Genomic DNA, 20,409 nt, shown 5'->3' with positions numbered 1-20,409 from the left:
CAGAGAAACACAAGCAATGACGGGCTCATAGGCAGCATCTACACTTGACTGAACAGCCTCAAAGGCGTGGATAACCCTGGGGGACATCTGCCAGTGTGCCTGCAGGCTGGGAGCACTGCCGTGTTGGGGAGCAGCATGAGTTTATTCCTGGAGCTACGGGTGCTGGGGGCTCCCTGACCTTTATTGCACCAGGTTTTAATGCACTCTGCTGGTAATGCTTTCATTTCCATGTCACAGAAGCTTAGGTTGGCGGGCACACCATGCCCTGACATCCCTTCCAAATGAAGAGACTCTGGCATCCTGGCTAGCTCCTTGGTCTAAGCAGGGTGCACTGAAATGCATTTTACGTGCCCTGGAGGGAAATCTGTACTCTGACATTGTCTGTGACAAAAGTCCCACTAATTTTGGAGAAGAACAGAATTCACCTCTGTATAAATAATGCCTAGTGTGGCATCAGTCTTCGGGATGGAGAAATGACTGTCAAGTGGGAGGGAGTGTTCTTACACAACCCTCTGTTATTAGGTTTCTTTTTTACATATATGGAAAAACAAACAAACAAACAAATAAACAACAAAAAAAAACTTGGCCTGGCAAGTTGTTAGCTGAGGGCATGCTTTCCAAAAGCTTACTAGATAGGACTCACTTTTTGAGCTATGCTGCAGTAGGTTTTTGGTTATGTATGAATCCCTTTGTCCTTTATAGGAGGGTGAGTGGATATCCAAGTGTACCCAGAACACCATTACTGTGTTTCCCTGCTGGCATCATTTCATTTTCTTTTGAGTATCTACAGTCATGTTCCCCAGGTAAATGATTTTCCTTTCAATTTTTTGCATGTTAAGAGCTCCATTGTGCTCAGCTGAGATTTTTCCTTTTCCAGTTTCAGGTGGAGGGAGGAGGGACGAGCACAGGTTTCTCAGCTTGTCCTGGTCTTGTTACACAGCGGAGCAGCTGTCTCTTTTCAGGAGGTTTTCTCTGCTTCCACATTTGCACTCGGCTTTTGCTGGACTGGAGTATGTTAAGTGAATTCTATCTGGGGCCATAGATTTTGTTGATGTGGCAGTTATGAACTCTGAGGTACTTTCTGCAGTTGTTTTTTTAAATCCCAGAGCAAGCTTTCTTTCACAGGCTGAATGAAAAATGGAGACAGGCGATAGCTACTTCATTTGCACACTTCTCCAGGCCTTTTGAGTGGGCTCTGCTTAAGGGATTTTCTGACCTTATCCTCTTAGTGGGAACATTTTGGCATGGGTGCTGATAAGAACAGGGATTGCAGTGCCTCGACCCTCACACAGGAGCCCCTTTGGGGGCAGCCTGAATCTCAGCTTCTGTCCTCGTGTTAGCAGTGCCACATATCACTGCCTTGCTGCTGGTTCAGATCACTGGTGTGCATGGAAACACCAGTTGAGGATCAACATTTCTTGAAGCATTTTTTGCTCTCGATTCTGTCCTGGTGGCCTAGCCACCTTCTTATAGAAGACAAACATGTATGTGCATGTAAGCATGCGTGCAAGAGCATCCTCCCTGAAGGCAGAGCTGCTACCTTTGGTGATAAGCCTCGTGTGAATATTTCTGTCTCCTTGGCAGGTGAGGAAGAGCAGAACTGGGCAACGGGCTGCTTTGACTGGAGATGCCTCTCAGAGGGCAATTGCCACCCCAGCAGAGCTGCTCCACGCCGTGCCCACAGCCCTGCCCACGAAAGTCGAGGCTGTAGCTGTGACAGCCTCACGATGGAGCTTAATTCCCATCACTGTCCAAAGCTTTCCAGAAGGCTGTGATGGGAAGGGGATGATTATAATGGCTCTTCTATGAGGAGTCAAGGTTAATCTACAGAGATCATACACTCGCACATGATGATGCGGTATTTGTCACGTTCACTGTGCCCGTTCCTCCGTGACCTCCCATCCTGTGTTCGTCTTTGTCTGTCTGTGTATGTGCTGGGGAGAGGTGGCTTTCTTTTTTTTTTTTTTTTTTTTTTTTTTTTCCACATAGCACCTGCCCCTGCCTCCACTCCTGGGTGCTATGGAGAATAATAAAAGTAAAAACTCGGTGCCTCCTGACTCTTTCCCCCAGTTTTTGGGCAGTAGATTGTGTTGCTCCAAAGCCTAGTAAGAGCGTTTGGGTCTTGTTGTACAATGCTTTTTAAAACTGATGTAAAGCTGGCTGCAAAGGGCACATCCTGAAAGCCTGCAATGAAGCTGATTTTGAAGGGATTGAAGTCAAAAAGTAAAATGGCAGCTGAAAATTATGACCCAAATCTACCAGATTTTTTTTGTCAGTTCAGAGAAAATCTGTCTACAGGTTCTGCTTTGGAAGGGCCTGGATACACTGCTACAGCTTACTGCCGCCTGCCTCAAGCTCAAAGGTTCTAATGGGTTTTAATTTCTGGATGTCTCCGTTTCTTGTTTTTTTTTTTTTTTTTTTTTTTTTTTTCCCATATTTTGAATTTAAAACACCTCCCCTGCCTCCCTCCCCCCTCCCCCCCCCCCCCAAAAAAAAAAAAAAAAAAAATCCTTATAAATCCTTGGAGAGAATTTCAGTTTGTCAATGGAGTTATTTTCCAAGAGAAAATAATTCAGGATAGTCAATAGTCAGTGCTTTGGCAAAACTGTCATCTATGAACATAGCGTACCACAGAGCTCGTATGTGACCCTGGAGCTCAGCAGCTAAATGGCTCAGTCTCCAGCCTGGGCCAGCATATTTTGTACTGACACTGCAGGGAGAGAGCTATGGGGGAGGAGAGGGCAGAAGCTGCTTGCTAATGTTTTTAATTCCTCATTTACTATCAGGCAGCACCATATGGAGCAGAGTGGGGCATATAGAGAAAAGAGGGATGGATGGCATTTTTCCCTTGATGCTTCTCGTAGAAGACAAGGAAAGTGAATTCTCTGCAGGTAGCTTGAGCCTTGCCAGGAAAGTGGCTTTTATGATTGCTGATGGTGGGGAAGACTTTCTTTTAATCAAATGTGTGGGCTTTGGGATTTTTTGTTGTTGTTCTTAATAGGATGAGTGGGATTGACTTATGCCACTGTAATATTTTTGTAATGCCAGCGCATTATTTCCGTACAGCACTCAGAAGTACACCAGGCAGTTGTCACAATCAAATATTATTTATTTGGAGACTCTGTAGGATGCCCAGGCATCTGAATGGCTCTAAAAGAAACACTGCTGCTTTGACTGATTGTGCAATGGCACTTTTCCTCCCAGCTGCATCTCATAATCTCCGACTGCCAGCAGACCTGTGGTGAACAGAGACACTTCCCCTGCTCAACTGCTTCTCCTCTGACATCTCTTCCTCCCGCAGGTTGCATCATCTTTCTTCCAACGACTGCTCAAAGACAAAAAGCTTTGTACAGGCTCAAAAGCCAAAGGTTTGGAGAATGGAGGGAGGTGGAGAGGGGCCTGCCAGAAAAGTGATGCCCTTGAGGAGGGCGTCATGCTCTAACTTCTGCTCAGATGGTGCTGGAGAGCTGCTGTGAGCCCTGAAGTGCTGGGAGGACACAAAAGAAGTGTGAGTGGAGGCTTGGGACCAGCTTTTTAATGAACTTTGGAACTGTGACATCCTGAACCTGATGCTGTGCCTGGTCCGTGTGAGCCAGGCTGCTTTGTGTTAGCAGGGAGGCCACAGCACAGAGTCCCTCTAGTGCCTGGGCAACGAGACCAAAAATTGTGTGTGCAGACACGGTGCTCCTCTGGCTCCCAGCTTCTCTGCTAGCAGGGTGCCTCTCCCGCCCTGGGGAGCAGATAAAGCTCTTGGCATGGCTACTTCAGCTCCCCTCCAGCCTCACACACCCTCAGCTCAGCGTGCTGCAAATTTAAATGATTTGAAAATCATTATTTGCCAGCTTCCCCCTTAAATAGGGATTAGTCTATCTTCTATCTTATTCCTTGCGCTGAGGTCATTGTTTCATAGCTGCCAGGCTGCGACCTCAGGACTCCAACTCTTAATTAGATTTTAGGACTGCTTTCCTTATCCATAATGGATTTGCAATGAAGTCAGAAATGAAAAGTGAGGTCTGTAAAAGACTGGGTTGAGGGTAGCTCAAAAAAAAACAACCCTCAACTCTCTCTCATAAGCCTGATATATATCTCCCTTGGCAAAAGATACACATGTCAAAAATGGTATATACACGTCATCTTGGTATGGTTTGGAAATAGGAAGGTACTTGGTGTCCAGCTACTGATCTTCCTTTAGAAGTAGGTTTTGCCTTCTCTAATCCATTCTCAAAAACCTCAGCACGCACTCCACGAAGGTAATTAGATGTTTGAAACAGGTCAGTGTGTGCTGGGGGGCTTGTCTGTCCTGCCTATTCAGGTCCTATGAGCAGCAGCATCTACCCACAGATGTTTGGAAAAGCCTTTTAGTGGAGAGGGTGAGAAAGGCTGATGATGGGTTTCATGCTTCTTCTCCCCCCAAGTAACCTGAGGTCCCCCCATGTAACAGGTCTGCAACCCGAAAGAAGCTTACACAATCCCCAGCGAGAGGTAGTGGAGGAAGGTCTGGTGCTCCTCACAGGTATGGGCTGGGGGAAATGGGCGCAGGAAGGGTTGGACGTGGTGCCTGGGGACAAGGTTTAGTGGCTGACATTGGTGTTAGGGGGATGGTTGGACCAGGTGATCTTGAAGGTCTTGGTAGGTGGTATGACTGGATGTTCAACACGCTGCTGCTGCTGTCAGCCTGCCTGCCTCTTTGTGTTTATGCGTTAGGGCCTGGAGTAGTTATGAAGGAACTTGTTTTCCTTTGCTAGCAGAAGTGTGTACAGAAGTGTCTCCTGATCAAAGCAGAAGATGAGGATTCAGGGTTTCTGATCTGCCTCCCCTTTGATTTGACTAGTCGGTACTTTATTCTTTTAAAGCCCACGCTGCAAAGTGGATGCAGTGCGGTGAGTGGTGGTGTTTGCAGCACCGAGGGACACGCTGAGGTGTCACATCGGGACACCTGACGTGCCTGCTGCTGAGGGTGAGGGAGATCTGTGCTGAATCTCCCAGTATCTGCCAATGCCAATCTGTTAGATCTGCTGGGAAGTGTTTAGCACACATGCTCCAACTCTCAAACTTCCAAATTTGTGCAGAAGAAAGGCCTGCTTAGGCTGTTGCTAATCCCTGAGAGGTGCTGGCTCCCCCTGTCTGGCTGGCAGCCTTCCCAGCCCGAGCCTCCATGGCCCGAGGCAGCAGAGAGGCTTTCAAGGAATGGATGAGAAAGGAGATAGGTGACCTTGAACTTAAGGGGTCTTCATCCTATTTCTAACCTGAACCCTGCTGGACTGGGACTGGCTGCAAGTGGTTCTCCTCCACCAGTTGCTCAGTGGCCTGTACGAAATGCAGGCAGCAGATTTAGCCGCGATGTTGCCAAGTCTCCAGGCTCCCTGTGAGCAACACACTTCTGGCCCCTGCTGCGCAGAGCCTCTCCAGCTGTAGTGTGAGGGGTTGCTTGCTCTCTATGATATTTCTGGGGAGGGAGATGGTTTTCTACCCCACACTGACTCACAGCCGAGAGAAACACAAAGCCACAAGCTCACAGGCTAAGTTTAGCCCAGTGTTTGGCTTGCTGTGTGCGTCTCATGAGACCTCTTTCATGCAATTTATATTAACTCTCATTCTTCATTAAGATAGCATTGTGTTTTGTGGCAAAATGTAATGCTGGGCCAGATAACGTCAGGAATAAGCTGCAGGAGCTGGAATCACCCCACCTACCTGCGGCACCCAGCTGGGGTGGCTCTCTCTAAAGGTTCCTTGTAGTCAGGGACCTTGCTTTGTGATGGTGGCAGCTCTGGGGGCTGCAGCAGGACATCTGCTCCTCCACTGCCAACAGGAGGAGAAGAAGGTGATGAGGATCCTAACTCAGGCAGCTTGGTGGTGAACTTGTGCTTGAACTTGTTGAACTTTCCCTAGAAATGATGTTGACAGAAAAATTCAAATAATTCCATGCTTCAGGCTCACAGTTTGCTGGTGAAATACCTTTGCAGTGTATTTTATAGAGTATAAAGGGCTGTGGTGGCATCGCTGCTGGGATGCCCATACAGGAGCACAGGGCAGGAAGGGAGCAATGAAAACCTTGCCCCCCCCCCCCCCCCCAAGGTGTTATCACAGGGAAAGTGTCCTCTTGAGATAGGACTCTGGGTATTGTGGCAGTGTCAGTTTTACTGCAGTGCTTTCCATATTTCACATGCCTAAATTAGACGAACTCTTTAGGAGTGTCTCTGTAGGAAAGATGCTTCTTGTGTGCCTCAGAGCTGCTGAGCTCTGCTTGGGCAAGGTCTGAAAGGGTAAGTCTAGAAAATAAATGTTTTTTTTTTTTTTTTTTTTTTTTTTTTTTTTTTTTTTTTTGAGACAGCAAGATGCTTTCTGCCAGTTACAAAGTTTATGCTTGGAAATGGGGCACAAGCCATGCCTTAGGCATTGTCAAGGATCCTCTGTAGTGTTCAGGGTTGTCTTTCTGCTCTGAGCCTCAGCTGGTTCAGTTGCATTTAGAAGTTCCCATTCAGTGGGTGTTTACCCTGATACAAAGTGAATTTGCATCTCATTTCCAATTCTTTCTTCCCGTGCTACTGCCTGTTTCATTCCCCTGAGACATTTACATGGCCTCTGATTTGATCCAGTCTTTGTCAGGAGGTGAGCCCTTGCTGTATTTCACTACAGATCAAGTAGGCCAGCACTTTCCCAGGGGTTAAGCATTCACTGCTGCTGAGACATATGATACAAGCTAAGGTTTTATCAGAGGGTGTGAAAACTGCTTTCCTGCTCCTGCCTGCAGGAGCATTGATTGGGCATGGCTTGCTCCCCGCACTGAGTTTCAAACCAGCAATGCACAAATATAGCACAGGTGGCAAACAGAAAGAAGCAGCAACAGGGTAGTGAGAGGTTAAGCACGTTGACTTTGCAAAGTGCAACATCTAGAAAGGTCTTTGGATGCCATAAGAAGTGCCTGAGGAGGTATAACGATCCTGAAGGGCAGAAAGCCAGCCCCACGGAGCACTGCAGGCTCTGGATGAAGCCCCACATTGCCACCTGCTCGCTGACGTCTTCCTCTTCCTCCTCTCCCCAAGGCAGCTGACACGAAGCAAAGGAAGGACAGCGTTTGTCCACAGATGTGCTGTGCTGACTGCTTAATTTAGCAGTCTCTTTGGCAATTCCTCCGTGCCCAAAGCTGTCAAGAGAAGCTTCTGTGTGGTGAGGGAAAAAATAAACAAGTCAAAGGCTTCATTAGGGAACAAGTCCATCGGTCGTGACTGTGGGGGGAAGATGAAGCCCTCTGCTTTCCTGGGGCTCTGTAGCAGGTTTTCCTGTCTCGTATCCTTTGCATTCGCTTCACCTTGGAGTTGTTGCTGGTGACCCCAGCGTAGCTGTCACACAAGCATAAATTGGATGAGAGCTAATTAACTGTCAAAACCCAGGGCAAAAGACAATAAACCCCTGCTTCACCTCCTGGTGGGTTTTAGTCTTTTCTCTTTGATGTGACAGCTTGTCCTCCATTCCTTTTGCAAACAACTCACCATTGCAGAGGAAATGCAATACAGCAAGGCAATCACTTATCGCCAGTGACAGCGAATAAACATGAAAAATGAGCTTTGAAACACTAAAGGACAATGATCAGAAAGGTTTCTTCTTTCATCCTAAATCATGATGTTTAGCACTCAGCTGTAGTATTATAAGTTATTTATAAACGTCTTGGCTTGTTAGGAAATATGTGCATTTATATAAAGATAAATAATGTTTTTAATCAGATGATGAATGTACATGCTCTGTGTGGGGAAGGGAAATGGGGGAAAACCAATGCGGCCTCAGTGCAATGTATGGATATTTATGGGGAGGCACCTTACAAATGAAAATATTACCAGCTGACATTTGCTTCCAGGCATGTATGAAACTAACTTGTTTATATTACAGGAAAGCTAATCAAAATTTCTGATGGAACAATTTTCTGTCGGGAAATGCAGTTTCATCAAAATCAGAATGGCTTCTCGGGAGGTGTCAATCGCACACATATTTTCAGCTGAGGAACATTTTTGTCTTGCTTTGCCACGGTAAAATCCTTGTTTCAGTGTTTGTTTAGATTCTTCCCAAAATGTTGATGTACTTAAAGAGGATTTAATTTGTTATATTGCTTTGACATTCTCAAAACAAAATCTTTAAATGTATCAATATGGATGGGTTCAGAACAGGATTTTTTTGGATTGTTGCTTCACAAGAAATTTTAGATTTTTGGATTTTTTTTTTTGGTTCTGATTCAGTGTAAAAAACATGCCAAAATGTCAGTTTTTCGTATGACAGAAATTATGTTTTTTACTCTGCTCCAATTATAGCATTTGAATTTTGAAATTCAAAGAAGCAGTGAGGAACAGGAGGCAGGAGTAAGATGTGTTAAAACCACATCCCCCCCCTTCCCCTCCATGTACACATGAATCAGCTTTGGAAAACTCAGCATTTTCCAATGTTGTTATTGGACTTGGAAAGCTGGCAGGTTATCATTTCCATGCTATTGTAGGCACATTCCTGTGCCCTCTGGAGACATGTTTCATCTGTAAATCTCAGTCCCTACACCTGGGCACTGGATACAAACACCCCATACCACTGAAGCCATTTTTTTACTCTCATTTCCGCAGCTCACGAAGGTCCTGGGTCATTTTAGGTGATTGAGTAGTTAGAAGTAATGGAAGCTGCTGTTCTCTGCAGGCTCTGGAGTGTCTTTGGGGACTACGCTGTGGTGTTTGAGGGTCCTCTGTGCCATAAAACAGGTGTTCAGAGGTGCTCCTGTCAAACCAAAACCCAGGAAGGAACAATCCAACAACTGCATTTGTGAAAGCATCCCCATTTAGGTTAAATAAGCTAAACAGCAGAAAAATGAAGAGGTCTGAATGCCCTCTCCCAAGCAGAGTAATGGTGCATCTGCTGTTCTAGCAGCTTTTATTTAAAAAATATTCCCAAGTCTTCCATATCCTGTTTAAGGGTGTAAACATGCTTGTATGTGATTTGTTTTTTTTACAAATAAGTTGTAGCATACTTTGAAGCAGTCTGTGAGCAGTTATGAGCTCATCTATTCAAGGTTTGGTTTATCTTGCTCTATGGCTAATAGGTATAATACCTTTGAAAGTTTTTTTTCATTTTTTCATTTTTTTTTTTTTCCTGAAATATAAAGCTTTACCCTTCTGCAAACACAGGCAAAATTGAAGTGCAGAAAAAGCCACATTGAAAATGAGGTTACAATATTGCCTCAGCATCCCCTTGCCACAGCACATTCTTTGGGTTATTTAATCTGCTTCAAGGTTAGGGTAACCTGGCTTAGAAAGTCTTTAAGGGGGGTGTAAATCATCTGAAAATTAGGCTTTTAACGAGTATGATGAACACAGATTTACTCTATCTAAAATTGAAACTAAAATTATGTGTAACAATAAACAAAGGTATTTTCTTATTTAATTACAGGGTTACGGCAGCAGTTTTTATTCCAAGAGTACATGTCACCATGCATGTTACCAATAATGTCACCACCACTTGTTTCAAGCCAGCCTGAATAGGTTCATACTCTTCTTCTTCCACACTTCATGTTTTGCTGGAGTAAATTTGGGGTGGCTCTAGAGTTCACTGGGAAGTGACTTTGGACTTACACTGGTGGTATTAAAAGTGATTTGGCCAGTTGTGTCTGGATTTGTGGCTGATTTAAGTACCTGTCAAGGTAGCTGGTTATAACACTATTTGCTCATCCTTGGGTCATTTGCTCATGAACTTGGGTTACAAATGATTCATGGAGGGGTAAACTGGCTTGCTGGGAACCCCTCCTGAAATAATCCTTCCAACATGGGACAGCTTCCTATGGAGCATGTGTTCAGGGATGGGGAAGTAATCCCATGGCAGCAAAAAGCTCTGCAACCAAAGCACTGTCCCACAAGGAATGGGGTCTCTGTGGCACCGTAGGAAACCCAGGCACTGATGGAGGGTTGGTTGGGTGTGCAGGCTGTAGGATGAGCCTTGAAGGCTGAAGTCCTCTTTCAGTGAGCTGCAGCTGTTAGGAAATAGGCCTGTCTGGATTTTATCGGCTCTGTTGGCTCCTTTGGGGTGACTTTCATTAACACATAGCCATTAAATGCACAGAGTGACTGATTCCCAAACTGAAAAGTAAAGAGGAGGCACAGCAGCAGCCCAGGAGTGCGGGCAAAGATGTGCATCTGTGCGATTCCTGTAGCTGAACCCGAGCTGTGTTAGGTTCTTCCCCGAGGGCAAATACTTTATTTTATTTATGGATCCCGAGCTGGGAGAAAGCCTTCATTTTTGAAAGGTTTCAGAGTTATTTCTCTTCTCTCTCCCACTTGTTTTATTTAACTAGCTGTGGCACTGCCTATCAGTTCACATGATAAAAACATAGAGAAAGAAATCAGAAAAGAAATCAACCTCATAATAAACTAAACTCTCCTCCCTTTTCTTGTTTTCCAAATGAGGTAGCTGTGGAAATGTTCATACCTCAGGCACGTTTGAATTCCCTGCTCTCTAGAATTCCCTTCTACATAGCTCATATGCTAGACACAAACCTTTTAAAATATTTTATTTTCTGAATGTAACCAAAGAGATTTCTGTGCCCCAAAGCTTCACAATCCAACACTGCTTACACCTTCAACAACACCATAACTCTGGCAAGTAAAATTGCCCTGTAGGACTAACTTTGGGAAGGGCTTTAGTCTTAAATGAGTAGAAAAGCTGCTTTGTTCCAGTTATTGTTGAGAAATCTTGGGCCTTGTTCCCTATAACACAGGAGCTGGCGCAGGAGAACCGCTGGGTGATGCTGGCTGCAGAAGGCTGTCCGTGATGCTTCCAGCCTTAGCAGAGCTGGAAGCCAGAATGCTCCTTGTCTCCCTCTGCCCACAAAAGGTCTGGACTGGTGCCACCGGGCTGCGTAAGGACTTGATCTTTTTATTGTTAAAATCAAATGTTGACTAGAGGGTAGAGTACCGAGTCCTACACCCCTTTATTGCCTTTGGTACCATGGTAGTGTCAGAAATCACAGGAGACGTTCCACAGTGACTTGAAGCTGCTGTCCAGCTGGAGGGAATGGGGTTAATATATATATATTAATATATATATATATATTTGGTATCAGGGTTGCTTAAGGTACGCAGGTTAAGCCCTGAAGCCAAAGCTGCTGCTGACAGCCTGTCACTGCCACGTGCTCTGCTGCCTCTCGTCATGCTGCTGCCTCCTCCTGCTGCTGAGGGGCTCCTCTTTCCAGCACTGACCTCTGCCTTTGTGTGTGCTAATCCAAAGTGGGCATGAGGACCAGGCAAGACAATGGTGATAAATAACACTGTAAATAGAAAAAAAAAATAATAAGGTAGCTGTTTAAAAAAGGGGGGTTGAGTCCTTTATGGCAGTCAGACAAGCTGGTGGTCAAGTGCACCTGACAAAACTGAGCAGGGGAAGTCTCCTGTTCCTCGCAGCTCCTGGGCTTTGTGTAAGGACTGCTTTTGGCCTTGTTTTAACTCAGTGCCTGTGTGCACCTGCTGGCAGCTCCTGTTCTTGTTCCACATGTGAAGTATTTTGCCTTGGACACCCCAGTGCAGCCTGCCTCATCAAGGCAGGGTCACCCAATTAACTGTTTCTAGCCCTGTTGAAATGCAGAATATTTAAACCTGTCCCTTCTTTCTCCTGCCAGCTTCCAACTCCCCACTGACCCTCCTGGTTGTTTTCTGTTGAGAGCAAATCAGCAGGATTATCCTGTCCTTGGTTATCGAGTTCTACCCCTGAATAGTGCACCAGCGAGTCACGTCTGTGCTTAGGAAGGAGAGCAGAAAATTTCAGTTGAGCATAACATAGATGAGGGCAGAGCCTGAGAAACTCGGTCTGAAGGTCTTCCCTTCCCCCCTCACCAGCATCCGTAATATGAGGAGCCCAAGAGAGTGAGCTGCTGGACAGGTTTTGCTTTTCCCCCATCCACAAAGCAGCCTTTTAGAGCCCGGAGAGGTGTTGTCAAGACACTGATTTGTGCTGAATTTTGTCAGATCACCACAGACGGTTCCTCTGACCCAAGCCTGCTCTGTACATCTGCCACGGGCACAGCAGGAACCAGGGAGCATTGGTTCTCTGTCTGACAGCAATCCACCTGCCTGGCTGCCCCTTTGGACCCTTCTCCTTTCTCAGAGCCGTGGTGTGGGGCTGGAAGGGCTGGTGGGCTGGTGTGCTGTGTGGGGCAGGCTACAGAGGTCCCAAGACTCCTGTCATCCCCTGGGAAATTGTTCTTTTTGTCTCTCTTCAAGCTCATCCCTGAACTGATCTTCTCCACTGTCGAAAGTTTAGCTTTCTACACCATTTATTTGTTGTCTGTTCCCACTTAAATTGCCAGTCTTGATGCCATATGGTGCCCTTAATAGATAAATAAGCCAGTGTATGTGGTGTAAATATTTCCTTACAAGTGAGATTGCAAATGAGAGACTCATTATTTCATCAGAAGAAACTGAGTATTTAAAGTGGGATTTACAAAAAGGAGGTCTAGCTGAATCCTTCTCTAAAGATCCTCACCCCAAAGCTTTGAATGCCTGATATATCTTTCTTTTTATTCCTTTAAGAAAAAAAAGCTGATTTGATTTTTACCTGCCATAGCAAATTTTAAGCCTGCCCTTTGGTAAGATCCTCTAAGAACTACTGGGATGCTATAAATGGCTGCAAGAGACACAGCTTTTTCTTTGGGGAGTGGATATAGCATAAGAAATGTCAGGTTTAAGAGCACTAAGATTATGTGATATGAATGGCATAATGGAAAGTTCTAGGCAACTTGCAGAGCACTTACTGCTGTACAGCCTCATGCCCTCAGCTCAAAGCTTAGCAAAGCCATAAAGGCTAAAACAACAACAGCCCTGCTCTCCCATGAAAGCACTCAGAACAGCATGTAGCTTATTAAATTATTACAGATCCTATAAAAGGAGGTATCTCAAAGCTCCTATCTCAGATGTGCTTGCCGGCCTGCGTATATTGAGTTAACTTGCTGCTGGGTTTGCCAAGAAACGCATATGGGAAGGGGGGGAGGGTCCTGCTATTTACTGCCCTTAAAACAATTTGAGGGTTACGTGGCCCCCTGTGTTTCTTAAACACTGCCCTTTCCACAGACTGCTTTAACCTGACTCTACAAAACAGTTGTAAAAGCAGAGGTGTTCAGCTGGTGCAAAGGAGCCAGTGGGAAATAAAAAATAAAGAGGGAGTGCATGGGTTGCAAACTTGTGCTCTTTGCACAAATCTGGAGTAAGGCTGGTCCGAGATCCAGGTCAGAGACATGCACATGGTTTCAATGGTGTTTTTAAAGCATGCATTTAATGCTCTGGCATCTTCCAGAGCTTAGTTTTAAATGGTTGTTTTGCTTTTAAGAAAAGTTCCCAGATATTCAGGACTGAGCCTAATTCTGACGTGGTCTGGAAGTATGTTGGGGCATCCAGTCCATCTTAGAGAAGTCAGGTGATGGCCACCTGGGCTGCTGCACACCCCTTTGGTGTTTGCTCTTGGAAGCAATAGCAGCAGCATTCCTTGGGGATGCAGCCATGTGCTACTGGGATGGAGCCTCTAGCTTGGTTTTACCTTGTGGCTGGGGCTGTGTTTGCAGCTGAGTTACTGACCTGGTAGCGTCTTTGCCCTGTCTGGTGTTGGACAGGCTGAAATTAATGCCAGTTTTATTATCTTTTGTTCTTTCCCCTGGGCACAGACGGTTTCCAAACACTGCTGGTTCAAGTCACACCAGTTTGGAAAGCAAACACCCCAGATGCTGCCCTGTCGCTGCTGGGGAGCCAGGGCTGGGCAAGCTGGCAGCGTGCACCCCTGATGCCCAGTTGCTGGCCCAATGGTTTCAGCTCCAGAACCATGCTGTTAACCAAAAGAGAGTGTGGGGGTCCCAGGAGGGTTTCTGTCACCTGGTAGTGAAGAGAACAGGGAAATACCTTGTCAGAAATCCCAGCACTGTTTTTTCCAAACTGGCTGCCTTTTCTCCTCCTTCTCCTTGACTATTTCAGCTGCAGTATTTCACTGTTGCATTTGGTGTGCCATGCAAGGCTGGTCCAGCACCTTCTCTCTAACCTTCGGTCTCTGTGGGATTTTCTCTTTCTTTAACAATCCGATTTACTTTGCCACCAGAGATTTTCCCATGTCATTGTATGCAACAATTTTGGACACTAAAAACATTGGCCAAATATTTGTACAATCCCCCTAGAGCCCAGGGGCTATTGCACAGCCTCTCCTGGGAGCTGGAGCCTCGGTGCTCCCACTGCACTTCCAGCAGCCCAGAGTGTCTGCAGGTTGGATAAAGTAGGTAAAGAAACCAGTACTTTAGTGCTCAATGTCATATGTGCTAGGAATGATCTGCTGGCAGAAATTTAATTTTGTTTCCAGTAATTTGGGGTTACAGATAGGATTACATCTCCCAGTCAGAGAGAGACATTAATCAAGAAGTAGGCCTCTTAATCCTCCTTTCAATGTTAATGAAACACTGTAAAAATGCCTTTCACCGGGGGATGTCAAGTATCAGTTGTGCTTTGATTAACATGCTTTTGTGACAGGTTTACTGTTGTTCTATGTACCGAGTTATTCAGCAACCTAATTTAAGCTGCCTGTCAAGAGAAAACAGGTACAAAGAGAGCATTATTTTCTCATTGGAGTTGCAATAACAGACTTGTGTATCTACAAACTGTTTTTTTTTTTTTTTTTTTTTTTTTTTTTTTTTTTAAATGCTGTTTACTCTGCACCCGTTGTGACATTTTAACCTTCAGAGTAAATGGGGAAAGGCTGGACGTGACACAAATCACACTGTCCTCTGAATGGCAATTAGGAATGAGATAAGAAATCGGAAATGTTGTTGCAGCTGATAGGAGCTGAGCACTCGCCTTGCTTCCAGCAAAGTGGAACTGGGACCAGCTCTGCTGGCGTGTAAATGGTGTAAATCTGGGGCAACTGAGAGGAGAATCAGGCCCTGAATCTGAAATCCTCTCTTCATTTTCCTCTCCCTCTTCTGAAGTCAAAACACATTTTCAATGGAGGCTTTGTGGTTTGGGTTGCATTTGGCTTCTTATCTGCTCAGTTGTTTCTAATGTGGCCTGATTATATTAGATATGAACTTCCTCGTGGCTGAGAGCCAATGCCAGGCAGACCGTTCTCTCTCCTGGCTGCTGAAACCTGACAGGGGGACGCCAAGCCTCTTCAGGGGAGCTGGTTTATTTTTAGAGGATTTTTATTCCGCTTCATTTTAAAAATTGAATTCTTGAAAAATAGCACCTCCAAATCATCTGAAAGCAGGAAATAGCTGGAGTCTGGAGTCTTCCATGCAAACGGAGCTTCTTCCAGCTAACGTGGCAAAAGCCACCCAGCCTGCCCTCACCAACCTGGCACCCACCAGGTATTACTGGTGTCATTAACTGAGAGAAGATTTCTGTGGGATTGGGTGCAATTGTACTTACCAGCCACGGAATATGGATTAAGGGCACCACATTGCACTGTTTTGTATGTTGGCTGCTCTGTGGACAGAAGAAATCAATGACAGGATGATCTTTTCCCTTTGCGAAGTCTATAAATGAACTCTCAGTCCCGTTCTGAGGATAACTGTGCTGATGGGCCTGAGCCCCATGCCACTTGGCTTGCTAGAGGGAAGGGCTGCTGGAGGCGCAGCATCTTGAAGGTGGTCTGAGAGTCTCGCAAGCAAGATCTGTCAGGATGGGGACATTTCTGTCTGCAGGGAAAAGACAACTTGCTGAGGTACACCTGGGTCTCCCTTCAGCTTGGCCATCCAGCGAGGATTTTGCAGAAAGGCTGCGGCATGTTCTCCTGTAGCACTGAGACCTGCGCAGGTCCCCAGCCTCTTCCTCCCTTTTCTAATCTGCCGGGGTGCTCAGTACATCATGGTGACCTGAGAGGATGTTCAGGAGCCATTTGTAATGTCTTAATGACTGTATTAGCACCTCTAATTGTAAGTGACGGGGCAATTAGTCTCAGCATAGCAGCTTGAACAATTATGCCTGCCCTACTAAAGTGACAGAATATTCATTAATGTAATAGCGAAAAAAAATCATCTCCTTGGGATTTGTCCCTCTAAGGAGACTGTCCCGGCTGTTGCTTCTTGTAGAAGTTCCTTCAGTTCACTTCAGTGTCCCTATTTTCAGTTTCTTAAAAAAATAACACAAAAACCAACAAGTTTGAGTGCAGCTCTTGCCAGAAATAGTCATCTGTCAAACCTATTTATTCCATGAAAAACACCTACGGCAAGTGTGTGCCTCTGGCTTGATTCACAGAGGAGACCTCTAAGAGTAAGAAAGAAATTCAGATGCTCATTTTTTTCTGGATTTCACTGCTATTAGGCAAATAAAAGCACGTACAGATCAATTCTGTCCATTAGAGAGTGTTAGTCCCTGCAGAAGAAGCTGCAAAACTGAGATCTTCCTTCAGCCATTTTCAAGGATTGGGTCTGAAATACTGCAACAGGCTTTCATTGACAAGTTGGTTTGGTTACCTGCTCACTTTCTGTCTCTTTCCCAGCTGACAAGGAGCAAGCAGTAATTTTCCAAGCATGTCTCACCTGGTGTTTCTGTCACAGATCTGAGGAACTCCATGGGACCTACTTGGAGCTCGGGGCTGCTCAAGGGATCACAGTGGGACCAAGGTGAGGGGCAGCCCTACAGCAGCCTCATTTTCCAGCCACCTTCCTGTGGTGTTGCTGTCAGACAAGGTGCGTGGGGAAGGTAAGGATCTCTTTAAACAAGCTTTCTTTTTTTTTTTTTTTTTTCCTTTTCTTTTAATCAATGAATGTCCTGGTGCCTTGCATGTGGTGGCACTGGATTTTTTTTTGGTAAATGCATCTGAAATCAGACTGATGAGGTTGTCATTGTTTCAAAAATAGCTTTACTCCTAAGAGAAAGCTGTCACTGCAGATGTGTTTTAGCTCAGTGGAAACATCAGGACTGTGTTTGGGACGGCAGGATCATGACATCGTTTTAAGCACAGTGGGAGACAGATGGGTGAGCTGCCAATTTGATGAAAAAACAATAAGAACAAATGAGCTTTTTAAAAATAGAACAATTGCATTTGGAAAAAAGGGTTGGAGGGGGGCGAAGTTAAGAGGAAAATAATTCTCCCATGATCCTATCCTGTTTTTTATATTAAACAAAACATGTTGCAACATTGTCTTCATTAGCAGTGAAGTGACAAACTGGAGCACTTCCAAAATGGCTGGCTCCAAACTGCTTTCATATTGACCTGAAATGTCAGCTGCTATTATGTTCTGCTGACCACTGATTGCTTCCAGAGTAGCGTTTTCTTGTGTGAAACGAAAGAAGTTTCATTTCAGTGTCTCCTGGTGTTTGTGAAGTATGATAGTCATGGGAAATGATAGTGCCTTTATTTCTAACCACTTTTTAGTTCAAGTGAAATGAATTGTTAATCTCAAAGCTTTTTATGCCATGATAGTGTATTTTGTGGAAGCGCATTGTATTTACTCATTTAGAATATCCTACACTGCATCTTCCTACAGCCAGCAAACACTGGTAGTAAGTACCTCTAATTCATTTCCCTACCCTCACGTATGTGTACACAGAGCTGGGCTTTGACATAACACTGATATCATACTCTGCAATCAGACTGTTCATTTTTCCAAGTAGCTATGCTAAAAACGTGAATTTGGAGAGGTGGCACTTCTGGCAACAGTAGTCTAAGTTCTGTGATCAGGTCAATGATACAATGGAAATGTTTTTGTTTATTTTTAATCCTCTACAAGACAGGAGAATGTTTAAGTAATATTTAATTTCATATTGTAGGTTTATATTACGTGAAAACCTCTTGGTCTTTTATCATTAGGGAAATGAGCTGGGTGATCTGTAAGGTTTTTTCAATTATTCTGTTCTGAAAAGCTGTGTAATAATTTATTCATATTTCTATACCATATTTTCATGTAGTTATGCCCTGAAAACAACTCTTCTGAGGAAAAGTGAAGGTACTAGGTCTACCTTTTTGGGAAAGAGAAGCAATTATATGCGAAAGACCAGAATAAAATATACTGACCAAATAAACCTACTAGATTTACTCTTGTAAAGTAACAGCAACTGAATTATCTGTAAAATGTAGGAAAAGTCTTAAGAATTTTGGATACAGATATTTCCTCTGCTGGGAAAATCCCAGCAGTTGGGTTGGGCAGAATTTGATTGCCTTACTTGGTTTCTGTGATAATTGGGCGCCAAGAGGAAATGTGCTTGAAAGTGTAGGAAGTGTGTAACCTTAGTAAGGTATTACTTGGGCAAATGAGAAAACAGCCCTTACATCTTTTCTAATCAGTATTTCTGTTTTTATTTTTTTTTCCACATTTTTTCTGAGACCTTTCCTTCCAAGGGAGTGACCATGAGCTAAGTGCTGCTAAGTCGGTCTGCAAGCTTTTCCTGTATCTGGGTGGCAGACAGATAGACTCTGAGGAGATGGCTTTGGGCTCACGCCAGTACCTGCTCATTTAACATTTTTCTTCTTCTCTTTGAAGTCCTACTCAACACTTTAATTCCTTCATTTGTGAAAGAACTAGAGACAGTAGGGTTCTCAACAGGAGGAAGACGAGAAATGTAAAGGACAATGGTCATGTTTTTGTAAGAGGCCTTGACTTTCCTCTACTTTGTGTCTATTAAGAATTTAAATTAAAAGATAAGGCTGCAGAACTTTGGCTACAACATTGTACAGTGAAGTATCTGACAGTTTTGTCCACTAAGAGCCATTATCTCTTACCTTATTGCCTTCCAATTAAAAGTAAGCTTGTGTAAAAGTAAACTCAGCTTTTATGGCCATTAGGCTATTATTTTGTTTTGTCTTTTTATTTTATTAATTTTATTTTTGTATATTTTTATAGAGAATTATCTCTGCTTTATCCAAATATTCAATTCAATTATTATGAAGTTAATAAAACCACTTGTTATTTTCTGCAGTATCTCTATCAGCTCTTAGAGGAACGCTGAATTATCCCAAGTGAAGAGAAAAACAGCTTCTTACTGGAGGAATAGTTGGAGAGTTGAATATAGCAAAACAAGAAAAATGTTGTTTCATACTTGCTGTGTGTGATATTTCTGAATGCTGAGTGGGGATTAGGTAAATAGTTGAGGGCAGTGCTTTAAAGATGAAAGCCATAACATGAAACACAAAAACAAATCATCCTCTGATAGTTCTGACAGTCACCTGTACGGAGAAAATAATGCCTGAACCGTGAGACGATTCCAGCAAAAGGGAATAAATGGAGTCTGCAGGTCTGTGAGTCCACCCAGAATTGCATTCTTCCTAATAGAAACAAACCAAGTGGTTAACTGCTGTACCCAGGATCAGCCAGGCAACCCTCTGTTCTCACGGATAGGCTGGGGTCCTGCCCTGGGCTTGCAAAATGAATGGCTTGGGCTGGGACTTTCATTAACTGCAATGTTACCTCGGGGGCCTCCTGTAATACCAGGTATTGTAGCTGCAGCTTCAAGGTATTTGGGATAGTCAGGGTGTAGACAGAGAATTTTTAGAGGTCTTATTCATTTTTTTTTCCAGTTAACTTTTCCCTGGCAATTACTTAAAGGCACACCCATGTTAGTACTAATAATATTTTGGGTCAGAAGCAGCACTTGATTTTTTTTGTTTGTTTGTTTGTTTCAAGTCACTTGGTTGGAAGAGAATGGGTGCAGCTTTTCTTGTCACTTGGCAGACTCAGGTGGCAGAGGAGGCTTGGCTATTTTTCACCTCTCTGCTGAGAAGAAATTTGTTTCAGGCAGCCGCTGCCTTTATTGTTGTAATAATCCATGGAGAGCACAAAGGTGCTGCACTAGGGGCTGGATCCTTTGTGTGGGGTTTTAGGAGATGTTTTGCTTCGCCTCCTTGAAGGAGCAGCCACAGCTGCCACATGAAGAGGGAGCAGTGAGGTGAGAGATGGTCTCTAAGATGAAGGGGCTCCTGGTGGAGGAAGCCAGGACTAACTGCGGCCTCTGGAGAAGGAGACCAGTGTTTCCAAAGGATCCCAGAATAGCTCTGTTTATAAAACTTGCAAGTAATTGAAATATTCGCAGTGCGACTGAGTCATAGAGAGATGAAACGGTTTTACAGCTGCTGTGATGATTCGTGTGAATCCACAGGAGTCTGCTCATTGGGAATTTCATTCCTAACAGCAGAAATAGTGACTTTTATTATGAGTCAGGCCTTGCTTTTAGCAAAAACAATTAGGGCTTTGGCAGCTTTAGTTAACCGGAGTCGGTAGGAGGGCAGGAGTAGACCCCAGGGGTCCTGCAGCAGCCCAGGTGGGCGCCCAGCAGCGAGTGCACCTGCTGGAGTGCATGCCCTGTGTTCCTTCTGTCTGGACACTCACAGGCGTGCTCTTGAGATGCCTTGGGTTTCCCTTTCAGTTGGACTCCAGAGGACTCCAAAACAAACAGCCCTCAGACTTCTTCTCAGGAAATGGTGGTTGCA

General features: G+C 44.5%; 1 protein-coding gene across 9 annotated transcripts in view; it reads left to right on the top strand.

The window, feature by feature from the left end:
- LOC311439357 (uncharacterized protein) overlaps nt 1–20,409 on the top strand; it is a 95,787-nt gene that overhangs the window by 13,740 nt on the left and 61,638 nt on the right. For 7 of the 9 annotated variants that reach the window (XM_084524933.1, XM_084524932.1, XM_084524935.1 and 4 more), the window contains exons 2-3: nt 10,739–10,879; nt 16,541–16,672. In XM_084524933.1, coding sequence (XP_084381059.1) covers nt 10,792–10,879; nt 16,541–16,672 — 220 coding nt within the window. In that variant the 5' untranslated portion in view covers nt 10,739–10,791. Of the gene's footprint in view, nt 1–10,738; nt 10,880–16,540; nt 16,686–20,409 lie in introns of all 9 variants that reach the window. The other 2 variants (XR_014694670.1, XR_014694672.1) reach the window with 1 other exon arrangement.

Source organism: Aythya ferina (genome assembly GCF_964211825.1).
Source record: "Aythya ferina genome assembly, chromosome: 7".
NCBI lineage: Eukaryota > Metazoa > Chordata > Aves > Anseriformes > Anatidae > Aythya > Aythya ferina.
Note: the sequence above shows the minus strand (reverse complement) of the source record. Positions and strands in the feature narration are given on the sequence as shown.